At 49.4% G+C, this 25,018-nt stretch overlaps 1 protein-coding gene across 1 annotated transcript in view; it reads left to right on the forward strand.

The window, feature by feature from the left end:
- The window catches only part of samd11 (sterile alpha motif domain containing 11), a 64,770-nt gene that overhangs the window by 19,722 nt on the left and 20,030 nt on the right, over nt 1-25,018 (forward strand). The window contains 3 exon segments of the mRNA XM_042097893.1: nt 7,320-7,432; nt 16,786-16,878; nt 23,428-23,586. Of these exon segments, the coding sequence (XP_041953827.1) occupies nt 7,320-7,432; nt 16,786-16,878; nt 23,428-23,586 (365 nt within the window).

Here is a 25,018-nt window from a genome sequence, read left to right on the forward strand (position 1 = left end):
ACTTTGAAACTGTAGGTGTTTCATGGGCTAAAGCAAAGACATACTTAAGTAGTGTGTGCCTTTGTGTGAGTCTCATGGCTAAGGCATAAAGAGGCTTGGTAGAAGGAGAGGAAATATTTTAAACCTGAAACTAATCCTAAACCTTTAAGAACAAACCTTTTTTTAAATGAGTGCATTTGTGCATGTATGGGTAGAAGGAAGGGTCAGAGACATACAGAATTGTTATGCAATAGCAAACAACTTTTAGAGCAACCATTTAGAATCAGCCAATTAGAAATAACCTCCATCCTATCCAACACATGTTTAATGGGTGTTCTCCATCTTTGAGGTTTTTGCAGTGGAATGGCTGCAGATGTAATAGTCATTATCCTCAATATATCAGCTTTGCAGTCATGAGTGGCTGAATATTGGAAACCAGCAGAGATACTGAAATAGGCCTTGTTTGAATGTTCATTTTGGTCTTGGAAATAGAGAGCCTGTATGGAAGTATGACTATTTCTTCGCATATGCATTGCTAGAAAGAGTACCAGAGCAAGATGCAAAAAGATTTCCTGGAGGGAGCCTGTGTTTTTTTTTTTTTTGTTTCCAAGGAGCAATTAATTTTTCAGAACATCCACAGTTCTGCCTTAAGGTTCCCAGATCCGCATGATCTGCAGTATTCATTACAGTCGTCTCTGGAAATAAAAAAGGCTTAAAAACACCCCCCCCCCCCCCCGAAACTCAGATGACGGCGCATCTTCATCCTCACGTACATGTGCTTGGTTTGTACAGACAGACACTGATGTATCTTACGGCGCTTGCGAACCCCGGGGCCCTCTGCGGATCCAGCCGCTCGGCCGGCCCCAGCTTATGGGAGGCGCAGTACTCAGGCCAGATAACGAAGGCTGAGGCCCTACTGGCTCTGGGCTGGGGAAGTGGAAGCAGAGTCTCTTCTCTGTGAGTAGCCCAGGGGGGGTTTAGGGGGAAGAACAGTAGCTCTCAATATGCATCCGCCTCCTGGCTTTGATCTTTTTTATAACACTGAGCTAAAATCGTGTATGTCTCTCATGTGTGAGTCTTTTCAGCTAGTGCCTCCAACGGATGCGTTGAAGTTTTATATTTACACATATTCTATAGGTCTGTTTGTGTATGTGTGTGTGTGTGTGTGTGTGTGTGTGTGTGTGTACTGTATGAATGTGTGCAAGTGAAATGAGAGAGTTTTCCGTTTGCGGTCATTGTAGAAGAAGGGTATGGATTGGGTTCCAGTTGGGTGGCCGTGTTCCTCATGCCAGTCGGCCCCCCTCTCCCATCGGCTCCATCCATTAATCAATACAATAATGATTAGTGCCACTTCCACTGGTAACAGCTCTCCCACCACTGATGTCTCAATGCACACGCGCAGGGAGCATCCAAACGTACAAGTCTGACCACATCTACATGCACAAGCCCGACCACAACCAAAATCTAGTAAAAAAAATCCTGAAGAACATTCGGCATGGCGAAACCTTTTTTGTATGTGTGTGTGTGTGTGGTGTGTGTGTGTGCGTGTGTGTGTGCTTGTGTGTGTGTGTGTGTGTGTGTGTGTGTGTGTGTGTGTGTGTGTGTGTGTGTGTGCTTGTGTGTGTGTGGTGTGTGTGTGTGTGTGTGTGCTTGTGTGTGTGTGTGTGTGTGTGTGTGTGTGCTTGTGTGTGTGTGTGTGTGTGTGTGTGTGTGTGTGCTTGTGTGTGTGTGGTGTGTGTGTGTGTGTGTGTGCGTGTGTGTGCGTGTGTGTGTGCGTGTGTGTGTGCGTGTGTGTGTGTGTGTGTGGTGTGTGTGTGTGTGTGTGTGTGTGTGTTTGCCCTTGTTTTTTTCTTTCCCCGGCTCTTGCAGGCTTATCGACCTCACATCAGCTTTTATAAGGCAGGAACAACAGGAAAGCCCAGGAGAACAGACTCGCCTCTTATTTATTTATGTATCTATTTCTGTATTTATTTATTACTCCCTTTGCTTGCCGAGGCCTCCGTTGCAGGCTGCCTCTCCGTGTGAGTGTGAGCTGCATAACAACACATGCTTTTGTTTAGGAACCAGAAGGGAAGAAAAAAATACATATTTATTTATTTCGTTTTTCAACTTTTTAGTTATTTTTTCTTTTTTTGAGCCAAACTTGGTCTTGGTTTTGCCCACTGAGTGTTTTCAGAAAAGTATCAAAATTCCAAAATAAAAAAGAAACCGTAAGCATCTGTGGATCCTTTTAAATAAAAAAATGGGAAGTGAAATCGAGGCACTGGCATTTAATTAGTGTACCTTCGCCTGTCGAAGACTACAGATCAACGCTGCGGTTCTCAATACTTAGGGCTTCGCTCAGAATACAGTAATATTCGCTTGGTGTCTGAGGATAGATAGCTAGCCAGCACCTCTTCACCCGAAGGTGTCTCAGCATATCTTGAAACATTGCCCCCCCCCCCCTCCCCCCTCCCCAGCTGCCCCACCGCCCTCCCCCTCTGCTGCCTGGTGGGCACGAGGTCATCAGTGGCGCCACGGTGGCCATGCCTGCCTCGCTGTCAGAGTGCCCGGTCTGCCAGCTCTCCCTGTGACCTCCATATCCGGTGCCAAAGAGTCTCTCCAGCCGGCCGTGTCGCAGGAGAGGGGTGGGGGGGGGGGGGGTGTCGTCACTGCGGGCGAAATCAGACCCTGGGCCTCAGCCCCTGCGTGCGGTCGACGGTATCGGTGACACCGGTACCCAGCGCCCCGTGACTCCTACCACACACACAGACACACACGACACCTGCCTCAGCGCCACACACAGCGCCCCTGTGAGCCCTGGGCCATCTTTAAAGGGTGTGCATGTGGGAGGGGTGTGTGTGTGTGTGTGTGTGTGTGTGTGTGTGTGTGTGTGTGTGTGTGTGTGTGTGTGTGTGTGAGAGTCTCTGTGTGTGTGGGGTGGGGTGGTGGGGATTGTGTATTCTTTCTCTTGCATCCTCCTCGCAAACAGAATTTCAGTCTTCACACGACACGAGATGGGAGAGCTGTGGAGAGCTGTGTGCAGGTGTGGGGGCCCCTTGTGGGGCTCACACGCACCCGCCCAGGCACACTGCACTGGAAATATAACCCCCCTGACACACAAACACACACACACACACACACACACACACACACACACACCCCTATGTCTACAGCACGAGAGACCAGACTAGGAGCAGCTGCGAGTGCTTTTCACAGTATACAGTGTTTGTGGTGAATGTTGCGGCTGCCGACAGCTGTTAATGCAGGAGGCCATATCGTTTTTGGCATCAGAAACACAACTTTGTTTTTCCTTTTTTTCCCCTTCCTCCTCCCTTCTGTGGTCTCTCTGGGGGTATTTTCAAGCTCCGCTAGTTCCACACTGAAAAATCTACGGCCTTGGGATGGTTGTGATTTCATCTAATTTACACCACTGAACCATATTTTTTTTATACCCACTCCACACGTCTCCGACACGCCATAAAAAAGGGTCGCGGAGGCTGCAGACTGCAGTTCGAGAAGGGCAGGATGCCCTCTCTCCTTCTGGGTGCTGACAGACAGACAGGCTGGCAGGGGCACTGGTGCAGTCGCGCCTGGCACTGCCCACTCCTCGCACCCTCAGTGGGTGACACTGCCACCACTGCCAAGGTCTCCTCTCAACTGATGTGAATAACCAAACATGAACCCAGCCTATTTTGTAATATCTTTACATAATATTTTTAATATGTAAGCTGTGTTTGTTATATTCATTTACCGACACCTTGGTTTTTCCACAGACATAAAAGGCCTTCTCAGGTAGCCTCAACAACACCGTTGCTGACAGTGTTGAGGAACTGAGAAGTCTGCATCAACCCTCAGTTCTTCCCAGACCAGCCCCCCTCAGGCAGGGCTCGCTACTCTTTTATGGCCCCAGATGGGGGGGGGGGGGGGGGGGGTCGAGGTCGGGGGTTGGGATGCTGGGGTGGGTTCATAACTGGGTCACTGGCGACCGCGCTGATGGTCGATGAGGATGAGAGGCGGGTTATTGACCAGTTTAGGAGAGGGGGATGAGATTATGGCGATTGTCTCCTGTGTGCTGCGATAAGAGGGCTGCGCTGACTCAGGCGGCTGGGTCTTACGGCGGACGCCCTGACGCAGATTATGACCTTGGCCGCCCCGTCGGGGAACGCTCATTAGCGGCAGTCACCAGGACAGCTGGGGAAAAAGTGTGCTAATTACCGTGCTAACAATGTCCTTGCTCAACAGGGCTTACCTCGGATACTCGGACTGGGGATAATAATAAGCAGTGAGGAGTCCAGGATGGCATTATTATGGCAGATTGGCGCTATAGTCTGGGGCTTGGTGGGGGTGACTGAGGGTAAAATGGCCGCCACCAGCATGTGTCTTCTTTTTAAATGGACTCTGAGCGTAGCTATTGTGTTGAGGGTGGTTTAGGGATAGGATATGTGAGGGTGTCGGGGCTGTTGGTTATGGTCGACCATCACTGGAAACCTTTCAAATGACCAAGAGTATGAGCCAATGAGCCAATTGCTGTGAGAGGCATTCTAGAATTGAATCTTGAATCTAGAATTGGTGGCTGACCACACCAGCCTCCTCCTCAAGTGTAATCAAATCAATTTGATGTCCAATTTGGCTCTAGGAAGCTCATGTGAATCCATTCATGACAGACTTGAATTATCCGGTGTATTTGTTTTTTGTCTCCCTATGTTTTGTTGTCCTGTCAGGATATTGGGTCATGCTGGAGAGGTTTGTTTTTCTGTAATTGAATATTCTCATCTGTGTCATTATTTTAATTGCCTTTGAGTTTGCAAGCATCAAAGGAACACTGTCTCCCTTGGAGATATTTAGTGTAACAAATCTGTATGTTTTTTTGTATCAGACAAAATAATGCTTCTACAGAGGAGCCAGCGAAATTTGATGTGTTGTTTCGATCAACAAGAGAGTTGTTTGTTAGGAACAATTCAATCAATTTATTTGATCAGTTTACTTGATCAATCTCTGCCTAATTTATTGTTGAGGTTTCAGTAGGATTAGTCTTGGATTATTTCATGTGGCTATTAGCAATGAAAACATAATGACATTCTGTGAAAACATTATGATAATGGAATATCACTGCCCATGTACAGTGTGTTGTGATGGTGGCTCGTGGCTGTGTGGATACGTCGCCGTGAGATTGGGTAGCGTTGCTAACCAGCTCAATGTGTGTGGCAGGGAAGCCAGGCACAGCTGTACGCCAGCTTTGATTGACAAATGACGGAGAACCACTTCTGGGCTGAGAAAATTGGGTCCCCTCAATGTGTGTGTGTGTGTATGGTTGTGAAGGGAGAGAAAATAAAAAAACACCCAGTCTTGCAAACTGAAAGGCTGCCATTAGTGAGAGACAGCCTGTAATCTGTGCGAAGCAAACACTAGCATTTCGCTCGCCGCAAACCGGCTGAGAGACGCTCGGCTGCCGCTCCAAAACAACCGCTATCGGGAAATGGGCCGGCCATACGGACGGCCGGCGGTGTTCCCGGCGACAGTTCCACAAAAAGAAAAAAAGAAAAAAAACAACCCGGCCGCATAAAAACCCTGGACACCTCGAGGGCCACTCGCCACCAGTCACACGGCGCTACGCACACATCAGATATTCCCAACGTGCTAATCGCTTATTTTACATCATTATTCTCTTTAAGGAGATCAGAGCCCTAATCAGATTTTGATGAAATGCCCTCATGACACACTTCCCCAGTTTGGTCTCCATACACGCGGTTCGAACTAATGAGCCTGCTGATGAAGGGGATGAGCAAGAGGCGTGTACGTGCGCGCGCGCGTGTGTGTGTGTGTGTGTGTCAGCGTGTCTGCGAGGTAAGGTTGGGGGAGAGAGAGAGAGATAGAGACGAAAGGGAGGGCATGGAACGGGCACATCCCGTTCTAATCTGGCTCTGGGTGAAGGGCCGCTCATGGAGCGCTGAAGGGCAGGGGGGTGAGCGTGAGCGGTTTGTTGCTGGCGTGGCCGATCTCCGTGATCCAGGATCAGGCTGGTTGGGCAAGGTGCCAGCGTGGTGACGGAGCCCCAGTGAGAGAGCACCCACTCGGACGCTCAGCTCCGCTCCCAGGGGGACATCTCCTGGATCCTCACGCTCACTTCTCCATGCTACTGTACCTATACCACTGGCGCCCAGTATGGAGAAGCATATGAGCTTTATCAGCCATAGACAGCATGGATAGATATTCTGTCATACTCATATTATTAATGCAATACATTGTTCATTCACTGACTCAGTGACAAAATATTCTATAACAAAAAGTAGAGTGTGAAACGCCGAATTGAAATGCCACCAAGTAAAACTTTTTACTTATATCGTATGTCTTAACTGTTATAACTTATGTCTCTTTATATTAGTAATGTAAATAGCTTAGAGAGGCTAAGCCGTCGTATACTACTCTGCCCATGAATGCAGATCAAATTTGGCACGACTACAGCACGACTACAAATGTACTTAAGAACAATTAGTTGTCATTAAAGATAGGCTGGCATATCTGAGGATCATACTTATCCCAGCTTGTCTCCTGTGTTTCACCACTTCCAATCGATTTTAGGAATGGTGGTTAAAAACGATAATCACTTTGATTTAAGCTCATAAACTTCTTATGAGTTCTGAATATGTTGATTAGAGCATCTTAAGATGGAAGATGAGGTAGGATAAGACACAAAATTGCTTGATGCAGGAGTCTGTCATTGCCTATTACTCGCTTTAAATCCCAAAGACAATAGGCACTCTAGCAGTGAATCCTTAATGAGAGTTAAATACACTCTACTTGTGTCGGAAAGATGCATATCGGATATGATTCTCGCTAGCATGCCACAGGTAAATTTTGTTTGTATTAGCATTAATCTATCATTTTTGTATGTATTTGCTGTGTGTGTGTGTGTGTGTGCTTGTTATGTTACTCTATGGACTTGTCTTTGGTAAAGTAGCAACTCAGTACTGCAAGGAGAGATGAGGCTTTTCGATTTCAATTCTTTAATACTTAGGCTCTGTTAACAATAGCACAAGAGTACATCTGATAAGTAATACTGCACTAATCAGTGTGAAACTCAACATAAGTTGAGGTATTTTGTCTGGATTTGTGTAAGACAAACATAGCATGAGCTTATAGTGTTACCATTTGTCTCTACTGGGATCTGTGTAGACACCATGAGCAGCACAGTTACATTTCTTGAGAAGAGTTTTTACTGTGTATTTGTTGGACCTCTGTATGTATTTGTAAAAGCAATTTGACTAAAAAAGTCCTCTCCTTTTCCCTACATTCTTTCTCTTATACTCTTCTCTGCACTCTGCTCCCTCCTTCTCCTGCTCCTCCTGCGGCGGTTCCAGTCGTGACAGTGACCTCTCAACGATCATCTCCAACCTGCACAACACCCGACAGCACGGCATGCCCGAGGGCCAGCCCTGCACCGACATCAACAACCTTGGCCCCGGACAGGCAGGTAAGACACGCCTGGAGTCGCCAGCCGCATCGCCGCGGATGGGTGGAGGAGGTGATGGGGGTGTCGATGAGGGGTGGGGGTGTGGGTGCGAGTGTGTGTGTGTGTGTGTGTGGGGGGGGGGGGGGGGGGATGGGGCTGCCTGCCAGCTGCTGCTGCTGTTTTTCTTCACCTTTTCCGTAGTTTTCTTTCTCTTCAGCTGAGCCAGTTGTTTCTTGTTTCGGCTAATTCTCAGCCCTCTGCCGCTCTGTTTTTCCCTCCTCCACATGAGGGGACAAAAACATGAGGGGGAACCATACCCTTATACCCTTTAGGGCACTCATTAAATAATTATACTCCATTGCTTTTTTGGGCATCTCTCGTTCTCTGGTTTTGGTGTAATTTGCTTGATTGAGGAACTTAAGCTCATTACTTATCCCTTTGTGTCCCGTGCTTAATGTCCTTTTTTCCGGGAGGAGATTTCTTTATCAGGCGCCAGGTCTGCCCCTAAACCCTCACGTTAAATCACTGCTCTGGTCAAATAGCCTTATTTCCCATTAATCCAGTTTCAGTCAAACAAAGGGACTACAGTGGGCATTAATCTAATGGGTACTCACTCAAGAGTTCAGGTTTTATGTACGGCCGTTTCGCAAATGGAGATTCGCCCTGATCAAAGGCTTTGTTCGTTTTCTTTGTTGCCTGCTTCCCTGTTTCCCACTATTCCAGTGTGGTTGCTCCTCACAAGCATCTACTGTATGTCTCTAGAAATACGTTTAGTGCAATTAGTGGTTTCTTGAATGTGAGCTTGGCTGTTGTTATGGTTTTTCGCATGACACATTGACGTCAGCGACTGTAGTTTTTGGGGCCGGTGCTTTCGCAGGTGTTTTGCCTCAAGGGCAGTATTTGCCACACTTCCTCAAATGCTTTGGCCGTCTACATCTGTCTCTGCCTTTGTAGTTAGTCTGGTTTGTTCGTAATTCTGTTATGCTGGACAGATTTTTCCTTGATTAATGTAGTTCTCTATAGATGTACTGTACATGTGTTTAATGTTTGTGAATCGTACATCTGAGTCATCTAAATTGAACATGGTGTGAAGACAGTATTCTTTAGAGGAAATGTTGTCTGCAAATGCATGGAAATATGGTGCACAAAATACCCTGTCAAATGCAGTGCCTGAGCAGAAAGGATATATTCTACTAGAGTCTGAAGTAATGTCTGACTCCCATGGCATTTTGGAGAATAAGGCTGTTGCTGTGTGGAGAAAATAAGTTACAAATTCACCAACTAGTGCCAACAAACCAAAAAACGTTGAAAAGTTGCTTTCTACTTAACAGCTTTACAGATACAAATGTATTAAGGTAGACATGTTTCAATTAAACAAAGTAAAAAGGATGCTTAAAAAGCATGCTTAGATATTTGTTGTCTTTGCCATATGGGCAGGTTCAGCCTAAATCCTGATCACATAAAGTGGCATCAGTGCAGCTTTGCCACTTACCGACACCCAGCTCTGCCATCTCCTGCCGTTTCTCATCACCACCGCTCCTTTAATTGTCCATAAGATGATTCACATTAAGGCGCAAATCACCTTGATACGTGTGGATGTTTGGACTGGCCAACAGATCTCTGGGATTCAGTGGGGTTGAGGGGGAGGGAGGAGAAAAAAAGACTAGTTTAATCTCCAATAATCTTAATTGAGAAATCTCAATTAATTCTAATCTTAATTGAGCAAGACACAAATGGATGAGGGGCTGTTGCCTCCCCCTGTGGGCTGGGCCCTGAAAAAATCTGTCCGTTTGAGCATTAACCCAGAGATTTGGGAGTCTGTTTAAGCGGCTCGCCCTGTGTCTGTAAACAAGTCCAATCCGATCACCTAGTGTGTCTAATTCTGTCTGCCAGTGAAATTAGAGAGCCTGCGTCCCGAGGGAAGGTCAGGGGTCGCCAGGGGACGTGACAGACAGTAGGGCTCGTCGGCATGCCACACACACACACACACACACACACACACACACAAAACAAGGTGGAAGGTCCCACTGTTCCCTACGCAGGAGAGAGGACTTGTCAGGGTCAACGTGCTGGCCCCAGTAGTGGTAGTGCCAGCTCACTGTAGCTGCATGAATATGCCTCAATGTGGTCATTAGTGGGCGTTCCAGTATCTGAACATGCTTAAATGTTTTATTTCACTAATGGCCTCCAAGATCACATCTCTGAGGTAAATTCACAAATTGCTCCATGCCCACGTTTTTCGTTGATGGTGAGATTAGCTTACTTTACTTTACCACTTATAAGAATGTTAAGAGTGTTAAGCTATTACAAAATATTGTTTCTTTAAGCCCCCTTTTTAAAAAAAAACATGGCATTGGCAGTGCGGAAGTGATTGACAAGAATGTGCAAGCAGAGAATGAAATGGAGCAAGAAAGAAAAGAGAGAGAGAGAGGCAGTGGAAAAAAAGAGCATTACGAAAGTTGGAATGAGGTAGCGTTGCAGCGGCGGCGGTATCTGGGGAGGAAGGCAGGCAGGGCAGACAGCGGAGAGAGACAGAGAGAGAGAAGCGAGGCGAGGCGAGGAGGGGAGAGGAGAGGAGAGGCGAGGCGGTCGCGACAGACAGCCAGGCAGGCAGGCAGGCAGGCAGGCAGGGGGAGAGAGAAGGGGGAGGAGGAGGAAGCGGGGCCGCTCGGCTGGAGAGCGCCGTTAATTAAATCTGAGGGACAGACAGGAGGGCTGACCCAGGCGTCAACAGCCCGGGACGGAGGCCGCCCCTGCTCCCGACGGCCGGCCACACTGGCCCCGAGGCGGCCGGGTGGGGGATGGCGGGCGGGGAGGGGATAGTGAGTGAGCGAGCGAGAGAGAGCGAGGAAGGGAGCGAAAGAGGGAGGGAGGGAGTGAGAGAGGGAGGGAGGGAGGGGTGGCTAGGGCGCCGGGTAGATCGTCTGGCTCCCTGTGCAGACTCCAAACTGTGGCTTTGCGGTCAGCCCAGAGACTCTTAATAGGCGTATAAGGTGTTTCTGTTTTTTTTCCCTCCCCACCCTGTTCCTTTTGGACTCCCCCGGTTTTCTTATGGCACATGGGGAAAATTGTGATTACGTGTTTGTGTGTGTGTTGGGGGGTGTTTATATGCTTGTGTGTGTGTGTGTGTGTGTGTGTGTGTGTGTGGAGGTGCGTGGAGGTGCGTGTGTGAGTGTGACTGAGTGAACGCGTACTCTGATTTTATTTCACACAAGAGTCGCCACCTCGCTAACAGTCAACAAACGGTTTTCTGTTTGATACCGGTGGCCCCTCTGCACTAAGCTTCTAACTCTCTGCTTCAAACAGTTGACAGTGATGCTTTGTGTGTGTGTGTGTGTGTGTGTGTGTGTGTGTGTGTGTGTGTGTGTGTGTGTGTGTGTGTGTGTGTGTGTGCGGTTAGACAGACATAGAGAGAGAGAGAGAGAGAGAGAGAGAGAGAGAGACATAGAGGGAAGGCTTCAGTCAGCTGAATGCAACAATTCATTATGTATGGAGTTTTTTTTCACACTTCCTTCTTAGTCATTCCCTTGCGCTCCTCATTTACTGCACTCTATCCACCCTCATTCCCAATCTTTCTTTTTCTCTTCCTTTAAGAAAAATCTGCCCTTTATCCTCCATTTTTGCTCTCTCTCTCTCTCTTTCCCTTGTCTCCTGAGGCTCGCTGTGGGAGAGCAGTAGCGTGGATGGGTTGGTGTGGGGGTGGGTGGATGGGTTGGTGTGGGGGTGGGTGGATGGGTGAAGGGAGATGCTGCATCCTCTGGGCAAGCGGAAGCGCCTCTCCCCTCCCCTCCCCCTCCCCCCACACTCCTGTCCGCCTCCCACCTCCTCCTCCTCCTCCTCCTCCTCCTCCTCCTCCACCCCACCCCACCCCCCCGTAGCCAATCAATGGGAGCCTTTCAGCCCCGGCAGAGGCCCGCAAACACGGGATCAATAAGTTATTAGCACCATTCTGTCAGCTGTAATGTGCAGATTGATCGGGGTCCGCGGCTCCCGCCCGCCCGCCGGTCGCCACTTCCCCCGGCCTGATAAAGATGACAGATTAAGGGAATAAGAAAAGCGAATTAAAGAGTCTGGCTGTCTGAGCCGTCACTGGTCCGGGCCAGGAGATAGGGACGAGGAAGACAGAAGGAAGAGAGAAGGAAGAGGAAATGGATGAGAAAGGAAAAAGAAAGAGAGGAGGAATGAGGCAGACATGGAAAAGGAAGAGGAGAAGGAATCTTTGGTGTCTATATCTTTCTGTCTCTCTCTCTCTCTCTCTCTATCTCTCTCTCTCTCTGCGTATTTTCCTGTCGTCGCTCTGTCGCGTCGCTCCTTGTGTTTGCACTTCCTCTCCTCCTCCCCCTCCCTCTCTTTAGCTCTTATATTTACTCTTCTCTCTCTCTCTCTCTCTCTCTCTCCAGCTCTCCCTACTCCTGCATTAAGTGACTACCCCCCCCCCCACCACCACCACCTCTACCCCCACTCACCTCCCCTCTTGCCCTGCTGCTGCTGCTTTACCTGTCAGACGAAAGGTGAAGTTAAACATGCTTTTGCCCGGGCCATAGGCCAGGAGCACGGGCCAGTAGAGGCCAGCCGGGGGATGGGGGGTTCCTCCTCCACTCCTCCACTCCTCCTCCACTCCTCCTCCGCTCCTGTCTTTGTTTGGCCTGCCGTAAGTGGAAAAGACCGGCTTTGTGAGGGCATGAGGGGGCCTCGGCAGAAGAGCCGGCCTAACCTATTTACTTAGTGGTATTAGCGGTGGCATGGAGCAGGGAAGGCGCCAGCAGAGGTGGAGCCGTGGGGAGGGGGGTGGGTGGTTGGCGCTGGAGATGGGGCGGCCAGCAGGCTCTGTTTGGTGTTAAACGGGCGCATCAGCGCTTTAAGAGGCAACCTTTAATTGGCATTAAAAGCTTTCCGCCTTTAAATCTCTGACCTGCAGGCACCTTCTTCACAAACTCCAGTCCCATTCTAGTTCAGACAGCCTCAGAGGAGTTCTAAGGTTTATTTGTTTATTTGTTTGCTTGTTTTTCACAGCGTGTTAAAAGAGTTTGGATAAGGGGAGGTGTGCAGTGTTCAGGGAATGTTTTTGTCTGAAATGTGTGTGACATTAAGAAACATTTAAAAATGAAGGATGGAAAGGAAAGAGGAAATGATATCCCTTCAAAATATGTTCAAACTGCTTAAATCAAGCTGCTCTACATAAATACTAGATGGAGGCTAACAGCTTTTGTTTGTGCAAATCTGCTAATGGGAATAAGTACCTAGTTTATACCAGTGCGCTAGTCACTGCACTGAGCTACACTGCTAGTGTCATAAAGCTAGCGGCTAATCTGATTATAATCAGGACATTAACAGGAAACTAAATCACCATTGTGGTAGATCTCTACATCAATAATAATTTTAAATGCTAATTCAAACACAACCAACACAGTGTAGAATTCTTGGTCCTCAATACTTTCTCATCTAATAGGAATAGTCATATGTAATAGCATGCTAACATTAGACCATACAAAATAATATTTATTGGGGATTTCTGTCTGAAAGTACGATTTTGTTCAGAAACAGGCTGTCAGTCCATCAAAAGAGATGGTGTATGTATGCAAGTCATTTCTGGTGAATTATGTTATAAATGGAAGTGTTTAACTTCTCCACTGGTCGTGAAAAAGGGGAAAAGCTGCCTGCTGTACCATTAACGGCCCACTATAACTTCCCGTCAAGGTTGTGTGAGAGGTGAAAATTTAGTGGTATCCCATAAGAAAGACGTTTATGACGCCAGTATCCCGCCCCCCTGTGTACGTACATCACATTGATTCATGCTCAGTTTAGGCCTGTCAACCACATGCCCACTGCTTACGTTTGTGTGCGAGTCAATAGATTTGGCTAGCCGTGGGTGCTCAAGGCGGCCAGCCCAGCCCAGCCTACGAGGGGAGGGGGTGGTGTGTGGACTGTGGAATAAGTCATTCAGCCCTTTGAATTATGTGCATAGAATAATAGACTTCCCTTCAGAGTCAGGCCCTGGACTTTCCCTTTTGTCTGAGGCAGTATTCCAACCCCCCCCCCCCCCCCCCTCTCCCTCCAGAGTAGAGCGAACAGAGCCAACTGCCCGGTATCTGAGGCCTTCATCTCCACTCGTCTCCTCTTATCCCCTCTAATTTCCTCCTGTGCCAGATTTAGCTGTGCGTTTAGTTTGACTCTGAAAAACATTAATATAAATGACTGAAATAAAAGGAGGTTATAGCGACATTTAGTAGAATACACGTTAAAAAGGGTTTTGGTGAACAGGTGCATTTGCATGTATGTCAGTGTATCGTTTGTATTTGTATGTGTGTGAGTGTCAGTGAGAGTGCATCAGCTGATAGCACTATGCAACCTTGAGCTGTGGCAGGTGACGGTGACAAAAAAGCTGGCAGTGAGGCGCAGGCATAGGCGATAGCACAGGCGCCCACAATAAGATGGTGATAAGGATGTGACCTCAGAGTGCAAAGACTGACTGTGGATGGGAAGGTGGTGGGTGAGCTGGAGAGATAGAGCCCACTGCCCTGTGCTCTAGACCCCTGAGGGTAAGGCACAGGCCTGATCCCAAGGGTCAGAAGAAGGGGGGTGGGGGGGGGTGCAACGGGGACACTGGCCAACTGATTCCCTCCCCCATCCTCCCATACAGCTGCATAGCTCCATCCACAGAGCTACCCAGTGACTCAGATGAGGGAGGGAGGGCCTGGAGATGAGCGATATAGCCCAGTGTGCTGCTGCTGCTGCTGCTGCTGCTGCTGCTGCTCAGTGGGTTTCCTATGAACTCCTAGCCGATTTAAAATCTTAATTTGAAGTTGAGTTTAGCTGAGGTCAAAGTGAGGGGAATGTTAGGAGTAAGAAGTGCGGAAATGGAAGATGGAGAGAAAAACCGAGAGAAGGAGTAAGTGATCATACCCTCTGCCTCCCCCCCTCCCCAGTGGCCTCCCCCCTTCTCTCCTTCCCTCAGGGAGGGAACATGAGGTGATCTAGGCCCATTAGGGAGGCCCCTCTCTCTCTCAGGGCCCAGATCAGGAATACACTTCACCCAACTACACACACACATACACACACACCCACACGCACACAGCCCTCTCCTCCATACCCCCAGGCTGCACCCCCTCTTCCCTCCAGAGAACACATCAAACGGGATCATTAGTGAACCTCACTCCAGTGCCGCGCTCCTCAAAGGGCCTCGGCGTCCCTGCTTCGCCACTCCAGAAAGCCCTTTCAAGCACAGGCTTGCTCTCTCCCTCCATCGGCTCCACTCCTTTCTTATCGGAGGGGAGGGATGAACAGAGCGCTTGTGGTGGAGAGGAGCTCTGGGAGACGGGGGTGGAGGGGGTCGGTGGAGGGTGGGGGCATGACGGAGTGTGAGTAGGTGGTGGGGGGGGGGGGGGGGGGGGGGGTTGTGCACAGGCGATGCAGTTGTTCAGGCTGACATTCCTGCCTCTCTGCTCACCCCAGAAGGACTGTCTTCTGTTTTTTTTTTTTTTATATATTCCATCCAGCCACCACTGAGCCGACAGAAAAGATGTACCCGCGGGTTGCTTTTGAGCTTTGGGCTCGGTCTAGGCTGTGATGACAAGAGTTTCCACACGCGGACAGTCATGCTAAGCAGTTCTGAAGCACTTCTGTCACCGCTGCTTTCAGAAAGACTTAAGGAGAGTTAAAGATTGAAAAAAACAAAATCAAGAACTTCAATAGACAAAATGCTAAAACCATTGTTGAGTCTGAACAACTTAAGGAGAGAACACACAGCAACAGTAGCTCTACGAGCAGGGTGGAGAGATAGAGATAGAGATAGAGATAGATAGAGCAAAGAAAGAGAGCAAGAGCAGAGAGAGGAAGAGAGAGAAAGACAAGACATAGAAAAGAACAACAGAGAGAGAGAAAGACAGGAGGTGAAAAAGAACAAGAGAGAGAAACAGAGAGAGAGAAAGCAGTGACAAACGGCGTCTTCCTTCCTGCTTGCATGCAGCCTCATGCAGCCGGCGTTATTAGCAGGATATTGATTTGTGATGTCTTTGGGGGAGGGTGCTGTAATTGTACACTAGACGCTCCTCTCTCTCTCTCTCTCTCTCTCTCTCTCTCTCTCTCTCTCTATCTCTCTCTCTCTCTCTCTGGCACTCAGTGTTAATGCGGGGCTACTCAACTCCCCATGACCCGAAAGGGAGGAGAAATATGGCAGGACCTCCGGAGTGACGGGGGGTTGGAAGGGAGAGAGAGAGAGAGAGAGAGAGAGAGAGGGAGAGAGAGAGGAGTAGAGAGAGAAAGTGAAAAAAAGAGGCGAGAGGAAGAGCAACAACGAAAGAAAGAAAGAGAAAGAGAAAAAAAGAATAGAGCAACTCAAAAGGGCTTTTGCGAGAGCCCTGCACGGAACGGGAAAGCGAACAATAGAAAATCGTGTGTGTGTGTGTGTGTGTGTGTGTGTGTGTGCGTGCGTGTGTGTGTGCGCGCGCGCTCAGGAGCAGGAGCGGCCGAGGCGGCATGGGCCCAACAAAGAGGAGCGAATAGGAACAGCGGCCCGCCAAATAAAGGAGGACGCAGCCAAGGCTGCTGAGCAGAGGCGAGCTGCACTGTACTGGGCTCTGTCTGCTTTTCTCTCTCTGCTGGTGCGGGGAGGGGGGTGGGGGGCTGCTGATTACCAGGCCAGCCAGAGGAAAGAGGGGGATTGTGTAAACCAGAGAGAGAGAGAGAGAGAGAGAGAGAGAGAGAGAGAGAAAAGTGGCAAGACACAGAAAGAGGAAAACAGAGAGTGAGAGGCAGAGTGGGAGAGCGGAAAGGCGAGAGAGGTGGAGAGAGAGAGAGAGAGAGCTGGAGGAGAGTAACAAAGGAACGAGAAAGAAGGCTGAAAGTAACAGATAGAGAGACAAGAGAGTGTGAAAGAATAGAAAGAAGAAAAAAGAGAGTGGAGATAGAAAGAAGGAAAGAGAAAGAGAGAGGGAGAGAGCGAGAAAACCACAGCACCCCCCCCCCCCCCCCATGCCTTGCACATGCCTGAGTAGCAGTCTGATGTGTCATCTGCGGCGGCGCGGGCCCTCTCATCTCCTCTGACAGCCGAGCCACATCTCCAGGCTCCCGCACTCCTCCGCGCCGTCGCTCCTCCACTCCGCCACTCCTGTGCTTCTCCTCCGCTTCTCCCTCGCTCCGCGCGCCATCATGTACGCAGGTACACGCTGTCGGACACAGCGCTCTGGGCTCAGCTGAGGGGGGGAAAGAAAATCAATGGGTGGAGTTTCAAAAGAGAGAGAGAGAGAGAGAGAGAGATAGAGAATGATTGGGGGTGAGGGGAGAGAGAGAGAGAGAGAGAGAGAGAGATATTTGTCTCCGAGCTAAGAGGAAGACTTGACCTCTGATGTTGTCTGTTTGTTTGTTTGTGTCTGCAGATGACATTTTAGGCAAGAGGAGAGCATATTCACCCAACAGCAGCAGCGAGTGCGCTTCCGAGAGCAAGAAGTCCCGAAGTGTGTCTCCTAAAGGTAGGAGGGCTCCCTCTCTCTCTCTTTCTCTCTCTCTCTTGTCCTCTCTCTTGCTCTCTCTTTCTTCTACCAGCTCTCTTTCTCTCTCGCCCCCTCTATCTCTATTTGGCATTTCTGTCTCTCACTCCATATATTTCTCCCGTTTGCTTGTTTGTGTCCTGGCAAAGCAAGAACTGTGTTTGTGTGTGTGTGTGTGTGTGTGTGTGTGTGTGTTTGTGTGTGTGTGTGTGTGTGATTAAGAATGATAATGTGATGCAATCAGAGCTGTTTAACCTCAGGGTGTAAGATTGAGTAGGTGATGGAAGGAGTGGGTGTTGCTGGAGTTAGATAGAGGGGTGCAGGAGGACAGGAGAGATGCCAAAAGAGGAGTAGGGAAGGAGGGATGAAGAGAAAAGAGGTGGAGAGAAAAAGGAAGGAGGGAGGAGCAGTGTAAAGAAAAGGGAAGGGTAGAGGGGTTGAGTGACAGGCCACAAAACAGACACACACACACACACACACATACACACACACACAAACCTACTCACTCATATACACACACACACACAACAATATGCTCCCACACGTAAGCACATAGAAACACACAAACAAGCTTGACGTGGCCCCACACATTCTCTCACACACACACACACACACACACACACACACACACACACACACACACACACATACATGCACCCTCACACAAACGCACACACACACACACACACACGCACACACACACGCACACACACACACACACACACACACACACACACACAGAGGCATTATCTTGTCAGAGTGAACGCAGCGTTGCACTGGCACGCACTCGACAAGCTCAAATGCAAAACAAAATAAAACAAAGCGCACGCATGCACACCAACTCTTTCTCTCTCTCTCCCTCCCTCTTTCTTTCGAACACACATGTACACTCACACCCGCAGGCTTCATGGAGTGGGGGCGGTTGAGGGGGTAGTGAGGAAGGCGAGCTGGGGGAAAGCCATGGGGGGAAGGGGGGGTTGATGCGGGGTGATGGGGGGGTTGCGAGCGGAGAGGAGCGGGGGCTGCTTCCAAGGGAGGAAGTCATTAAAACGGAGGCGGAGAGACGGGGGCTGCTGTCATGTTGGCGCTTCTCCTTCAACGCCGAAGCGGAGATGCCACCCCAGGGAGGAGATGCTGTGTGTGTGTGTATGTGTGTGTGTGTTGCTTATGTAGAGAATGTGTGTGTGTGTGTGTGTGTATGTATGTGTGCATGCGTGTGTGGTATGTGTGTGAGTGTGTGTGTGTGTGAGTGACTCTGTGGAGAGAAGGGCTCCATGAGAAAACAGCATGACTATGAAGTAGTGGCCTTTATAGTGTGAAACCAGAGAAAATCACAAGATGTCCCTCCTCTCTCCTTTACACAAGCTGCTTTCAGACACGGCCTCCGCAGTATATGCGGAGCTTTGTCAAACGGAGGTCCGACCCTTCGGATTGCTAACGGATGATGCTAACATGCTGACATTATGCGGTCATATGTGTGAACGATGTACTGTACATTAACAGAATCTCTGTGTGGTTGAACAGGTTGAGTGGTTGAACACGCACATGAGCAGAATCTCTGCATGTTCTTCGCTTCGTTCAGACACGAGCTCATTTACATAATGTCCGTCAGAAATACTACGTGGGGAGTAGTGTAACAGCCGGCTAAGTTCGGAATTCCAAATGGCCGGTTATGTTGTTCAGATACACGGCCCAGCCAATTGACATCTGCAGAACATGCGGACTTACACGTAGGTCTGAAAGCATCTACAGTGCTGTGGAATTTGTGTTGCGAATAAGAGATGTTAAGGGCAGTGTAACAGTGAATGTGCGAGTGCTGCAAAAAACATCTTTTCACTGTTTAGCCTTGTGCTGTCACTACTGCTAATACCTGAGGATAGAGAGAGAGGGAGAGAGAGGGAGGGAGAGGGAGGGATAGGCAGAGGGAGAGAGAAAGTCACTGTCCTCCTACGCTCCTACTGCTGTTTGCTTCCCCTTCCATCATTTCCCTCCTCTCACCCCTCTGTCTTTGCTCCCTTCTTTTTCACTCACCCCCTAGCTGTCTCTCTCTCCCTCACTTCCTGTCCTGTCTCCACCTCTCTCTCTCTCTCTCTTGCTCTTTCTTTCACTGCACTCCCTCACACCCTCTGCCTATCTGTCTGTCCCACTCCTCTCTCTCTCTCTCTCTCTCCTTATCTCTACCTCCTTCCGTGTATGTGTGTGTTGTGGTGTGTGTGTGTGTGTGTGTCTGTGTGTGTGTGTGTTGTGGTGTGTGTGTGTGTTGTGGTGTGTGTGTGTGTGTGTGTGTGTGTGTGTGTGTGTGTGTGTGTGTGTGTGTGTGTGTCAGGGGGGTCTGGGGGAGAGGTTTCTTGTTGATGCATTATACAGCAGGCTGTGGTGAGAGGGGCTCCCTGCTCCCACTCAGGAGGGGCACAAATCACATGCATGCGCGCACACGCTGACAGCCCCGCACACTAGTGGGACCAAGGTGCACACACACACACACACACACACACACACACACACACACACACACACACACACGCACACACACACTCACACTCACACTCACACACTCACACACACACACATACACATCCACTCTCTGCACACTGCGATAAATGCACACCGACCCTCTTGTGTGTAAACACACATACACACACACATTTGCTCATGCATACACACACAATCACCACAATCACCCATGCTGCCTGATTTTCCGCCCACTGCAGGGATTAGGTCAGCTGTTTAACTGCCCTCCTGACGCCCTCACACACACACACACACACACACACACGTAGACACACACTGACACACTGTCACCCAAACACACACACACACACATACAACACAAGAGTAAGAGAGAGGGAGCTACCGAGAGAGAGAGAGAGAGAGAGCGAACAATAGATAGAGAGAGATGTTGAAATATGCATATCCCACCGTTTTCTTAAACATGTGTGTTGGTGAGCGTGCTGTCAGTGTGAGGTCCTGTGGAGGGAGAGGCGAGAGGCGGTCAGGGAGCCGTTGAGCAGGGACAACAGAGCCAGCTGGGTCAGCTGGGACCGGGACGACGTCTGGCCACTAATTGGTGCTGGACTGCGGGGGGAGGGACAGACGCTCCGACGCCTCTCTGGAGACCCCACACCTACAGACATGGTAGGAGAGAGGGGGAGAAAGAGACAGAGAGAGAGAGAGACAGAGAGGAAGTGGGTGAGAGAGAGAGAGGAAGGGAGGGGAATAAGGAAGGGAAAGAGGATAAAAAGAAAGAAAGACAAATATTTGTGTGTGTGTGTTTTTTTTATGTTTTAATCTTATGTTGAGTCATGCCATTAACGGTAATTCATCAAATACTCTGCCATATAGTAATCTGTCAGATTAGCGTTCCTAAAATTTTAAGTGAAGTTGAGTTGCCAGTTTGGGCTACAATACAAAGTTTCGACTTCAAACACTGAATTGAGCTCATACACCCACAGAACAATACGACACCCCATCAAAACTGTGTCATGTTGGGCCAGCGGTGAGGCAGAGGGCTTTGGGTGTTTGGTTGCAGACTCAGCGACTTCTATGAAATGGCCGCCCCTGTTATGTGGTTAGGTGTGGCTGACGCACACAGACCTTATGTGTTCACCTCATACGTAGGTTAGGTCCCCTGCGCAGCACTTTTTTCAGCAGGCAGTGCGCCGGTCACCTGGGGAGGGATTAGGTCAGCTTTAAAGTGCTGCTGATCTAATGTCTTGGGCCTGGTGATCCGCCTTCCCACCCAAACAAGGCGGGCGCTGAGAGGGGAGTCCAGCAGCTGCCCCTGTTTAAGAACCTTACCCCCACCTCCCTCCTAATACATGCGTGCACACATACACACACATACACACACACACACACACACACACACACACACACACACACACACACACACACACACACACACACACACAACGTTTGTGAGTACACACAAACTATATATATAAATACAAATGCTTGCTCATGTATAAAACTAAATATAATGGAGATTTAACAAAATGTGTCCTTAAAAAATATAGGATGGGTATACTACCTGTATATGCACACGTGTTTGTATAGACACTCACAATGTACACAAACCAGATGTATAGACACCAATAGACACACACACACACACACACACACACACACACACACACACACACCTGATGGCGGAGCAGACTCGTGCGCATCAGGCTTTACCTTTAATGACTAAAGCAGACAGAAAAGCTGCAATGAGCCGGTCTTAGCGCAGGCTGAGTGTGGAGCGAGCTCGAGATACAAACAGATTTGGGGCTGGCAAATCCGCCCGCTGATTTTTTTTCTCTCTCTCTGTGGCAGAGCCACCGCCCCCCACCGAGACCACAGACTGAGTGAAGCAGACGCACACACATTAAGACACAGCGAGTGCACACACACACACACTACACACACTACAAATACACACACACACAGGCACTACGCACTCACACACACACTCACACACAAACACACACACACACACACACACACAGATAACTGCACACTATGCAGGCAGGTGCAAACATACTGTACTCATGCATATGAACACGCAAATGTATTCATGCACATGTATGCACAGTCATGTATGCTATCATGGATACACGCGTGCAGACACTCACAAGCATTTACAGACCAACTCACAATTAGTGGCAAGGACACACTAACACATACAGCCGTCAAAATACAGACAGTGACAGAAGCCGTATGCAGGCTTACACCCTATGTGCTTTTCACAGCCAAATACTGGTGTAATCAGTGGTGGAGAGCACACACACACACACACACACACACACACACACTCACACTCACACACACACACACACACACACACACTCCACCGCAGACATGTCAAGTCTTTGAGCGCACCAAAAGAGTTGTCTGTGCCCTTCTGCGCTTATAGGTAAACTCTCATAGTCACATACTGAAATACTCTGGAAAACAGCCAAATAAACAAAACCGCCAAGATGAGGCAGGCACACACACACACACACACACACACACACACACACACACACACACACACACACACACTTAGACAAACAGCCAAGTGCAAACACACTCGCACATTTAGGCACTGAGCCATGGAAGTACACACGGATGGAAGCGCCCAAATACACACATGCACACATACACACCCATGTACACACACACACACACACACACACCTGAAGGCCCCTGGGTGGATTAGCAGGCGCTTGGCGGAGGAGACAGAGACGGCGCTGCTTTCCTCCCGCCACCCCTCCTTCTTCCTCTCCTCTACTCTATCCCTCCCTCCCTCCCTCTCTCTCCCTCTATCCCTTTATCCCTCCCCCCTCTCCCCCTTCTCCCTCCCTCCCTCCCTCGCTCCGTTCTCCCCGCGCCACTGCTGCTCGCCAGCCCGGGGCCAGGCTCAGGTTTCAATGAGGAGGGTAAAAATACCCCCCTCCTCCTCCTCCTTTCCTCCTCCTCCTCTCCTCCTCCTCCTCTCCTCTGCTCTGCTCTGGAGCGGTGGCTGGGGTTACTGCTGCCGCCACTCGCAGCCCTGCCCCAGACCACAGCTCAGCACGGCAGCACTGGAGAGACGCAGCCACAGACGACGCACACACACACACACACACACACACACACACACACGCACACAGTCACTTATGCTAACTATTCAGACACACACTCACTAACGCAAACTATTTAGACACACATACACACACATACACGCACACACACACACACACACACACACACACACACACACACACACACACACACACACACACACTCACAGTCACTTATGCTAACTATTCAGACACACACACACTCACTCATGCAAACTATTCAGACACACACACACACACAAACACACACACACACACACACACATACCAAGTACTCTCTCTTTCTCACACACACACACACATAGACACAGGGGCATACATAGTCATGTAGATAACAACAACACATTACATTTATACTGCGCTTTTCACAATAGTCAAAGCGCTTCACAGTGACGGGGGAACCTCACTGTGCCAACCAGATCCAACTATTCACTTGCTAGCTAATAACTCTCTCTCTCTCTCACACACACACACACACACACACACACACTCAGACACAACACACTCACACACACACATCCCTCAGAACCTCAGAGCAGTTTGGTGGTGATGGGAAAGGGTTTGGTTGATAGATAACCGTGTGTGTGTGTGTGTGTGTGTGTGTGTTCGCGTGCTCTCCTAGTCCCCAGCCCCACAGCTGAGTGGTGTTTAAGTGCGTTAGCGCCGTCGCTCAGCCCAGGCAGTTTTACTGCAGTGGTGCCGGCTGCACAGAGTTTTATGTTCACCCTCTGATATGTTTATACAGCAGCAGCCATGGCACAGATGAGTTAAGTCCCCCCCCCCCCCCCCCCTCGCCCCACACTTCTCTCTTTCACCCACCACCCCCATACATCCCTTCATCACTCTCCTCTCTTACCCACTGCCTCTTTTTCTTTATGCCCCCCCCCCCCCCCATTGCAATTCTCTCTCTAACTTCACCCCACCCCCCCCCTTACCTCCACAGAGAACTCACACACCCCTGTGTTGGAGCCGGGAAGTCACATGACCCCCGAGGAGCACTACCGGCGGATGATGTCAGCGCTCAACGAGCACGGCTCTTATGAGGAGCAGCAGCAACGCCTCTACCAGCTGGCCAACAACATGGGCGTCCCCAGCCACGGAGGTTAGTTTGCGTGTGTGTGTGTGTGTGTGTGTGTGTGTGTGTGTGTGTGAGAGAGAGAGGCTGATAGTGTGTTTTGGAGAGATATAAAGGTGTTACATTGGTGTGAGAAGTTAAAAAAATGGTGTTGCTGTGTGTGTGATCTTGAGAGATAGAGCAAGACAGATTACATGTCTCTTTAGCGTGAGTATGAATGTGTTTGGGCGGGAGGAATTAGTGACAGAAAGAATGAGAGACAGAGAGAGAGATTGTGTGTGTGTGTGCGCGCGTGTGTGCACGTTTGTTTGTATGAACTCTTCCCTGGTTACACACACACACACACACACACACACACACACACACACACAAAAGCACACACACACACACACACACACACACACACACAAGACTACAATCCCATGCCACAGCTGGCTGGCTCAAAGGCCTGGGGTCATTACCTCATCTCCCATGTGTGACGTGATGTTATTCTACGTGGTTGTGCAAGTCAGTATGGAACACTGGCCCGTGCTTATGGTTTAGTGGGAGTGTGGTGTCAGATCTGACCGCTCCAGTGACGACACCAAAACTAGCTAGTGGCGCTTGCGGCACCCAAAACCCATTTCAGTCCCACACGTGGTCATCTGTATGCGATCAGACAAAGCAGATGCGCAAACCACTCACAGCACAGTAACAACAGACAAACAGAAGATCTGCAAACACCAACAGGCACACACAAGAGCACAAACAACTCAGTCATCTCAATGGCAAACTTTCAATATCAAGTGGGTATACACACAAAACATCTGAACGAATGGATTACCAAGTCCGTTCCGCCTTATTCAGGCATATTTTAGCTAAATTCCAGGCGCGCTCCGCACGGCAGAGACTGCTGACATTTCTATTTCCAGAGCCGGCCCACCCGATGTCAGAATGTCAGTCTGTGAGATTTCTGACTGCTGCTCTACACCATTGTAAATAACGCTAGCGCTGGGGAGCTGAGGTTTGTTGGATATCGATTCGGGCACTCTGATTGGCTGCCAGCCAGTCCTCTAAATTACCAATACCATGGAAACGACAAGTACGCCCCCCCCCCCCCCCATACCCCACCCCACAGCCACCCTTCCTTTAGCGTTTGATTTTTTCCCCCCGTTTGCTCCGGCCTCAAATTTATAGCCGCCTGTGATATACAGGTTTGGCAGACGAGGGAGAATTCAAATGATGTGTAGATAAAAAATTAATCCTGCGCGCCTCCCTTTCAATCCCCCCCTTCCAGCATTCCTCTCCGTGCTCTCCTCTCCTCCCCTCTCCTCCTCTCATCCCTCTTTTCAGTTTTGTCTGTGGATTATTTCTTAAATAGGCCTCTAAACCGGGCAGGGCGCTGGCTGTGGAACACCCCCCCCCCCCCCCCCCCCCCCCCCCTTCTCTTTTTAGAAGAATGGAACATTAATTGCCACTA

The sequence above is a fragment of the Alosa sapidissima genome, chromosome 7 (assembly GCF_018492685.1).
Source record: "Alosa sapidissima isolate fAloSap1 chromosome 7, fAloSap1.pri, whole genome shotgun sequence".
In the NCBI taxonomy this organism is placed as follows: Eukaryota; Metazoa; Chordata; class Actinopteri; order Clupeiformes; family Clupeidae; genus Alosa; species Alosa sapidissima.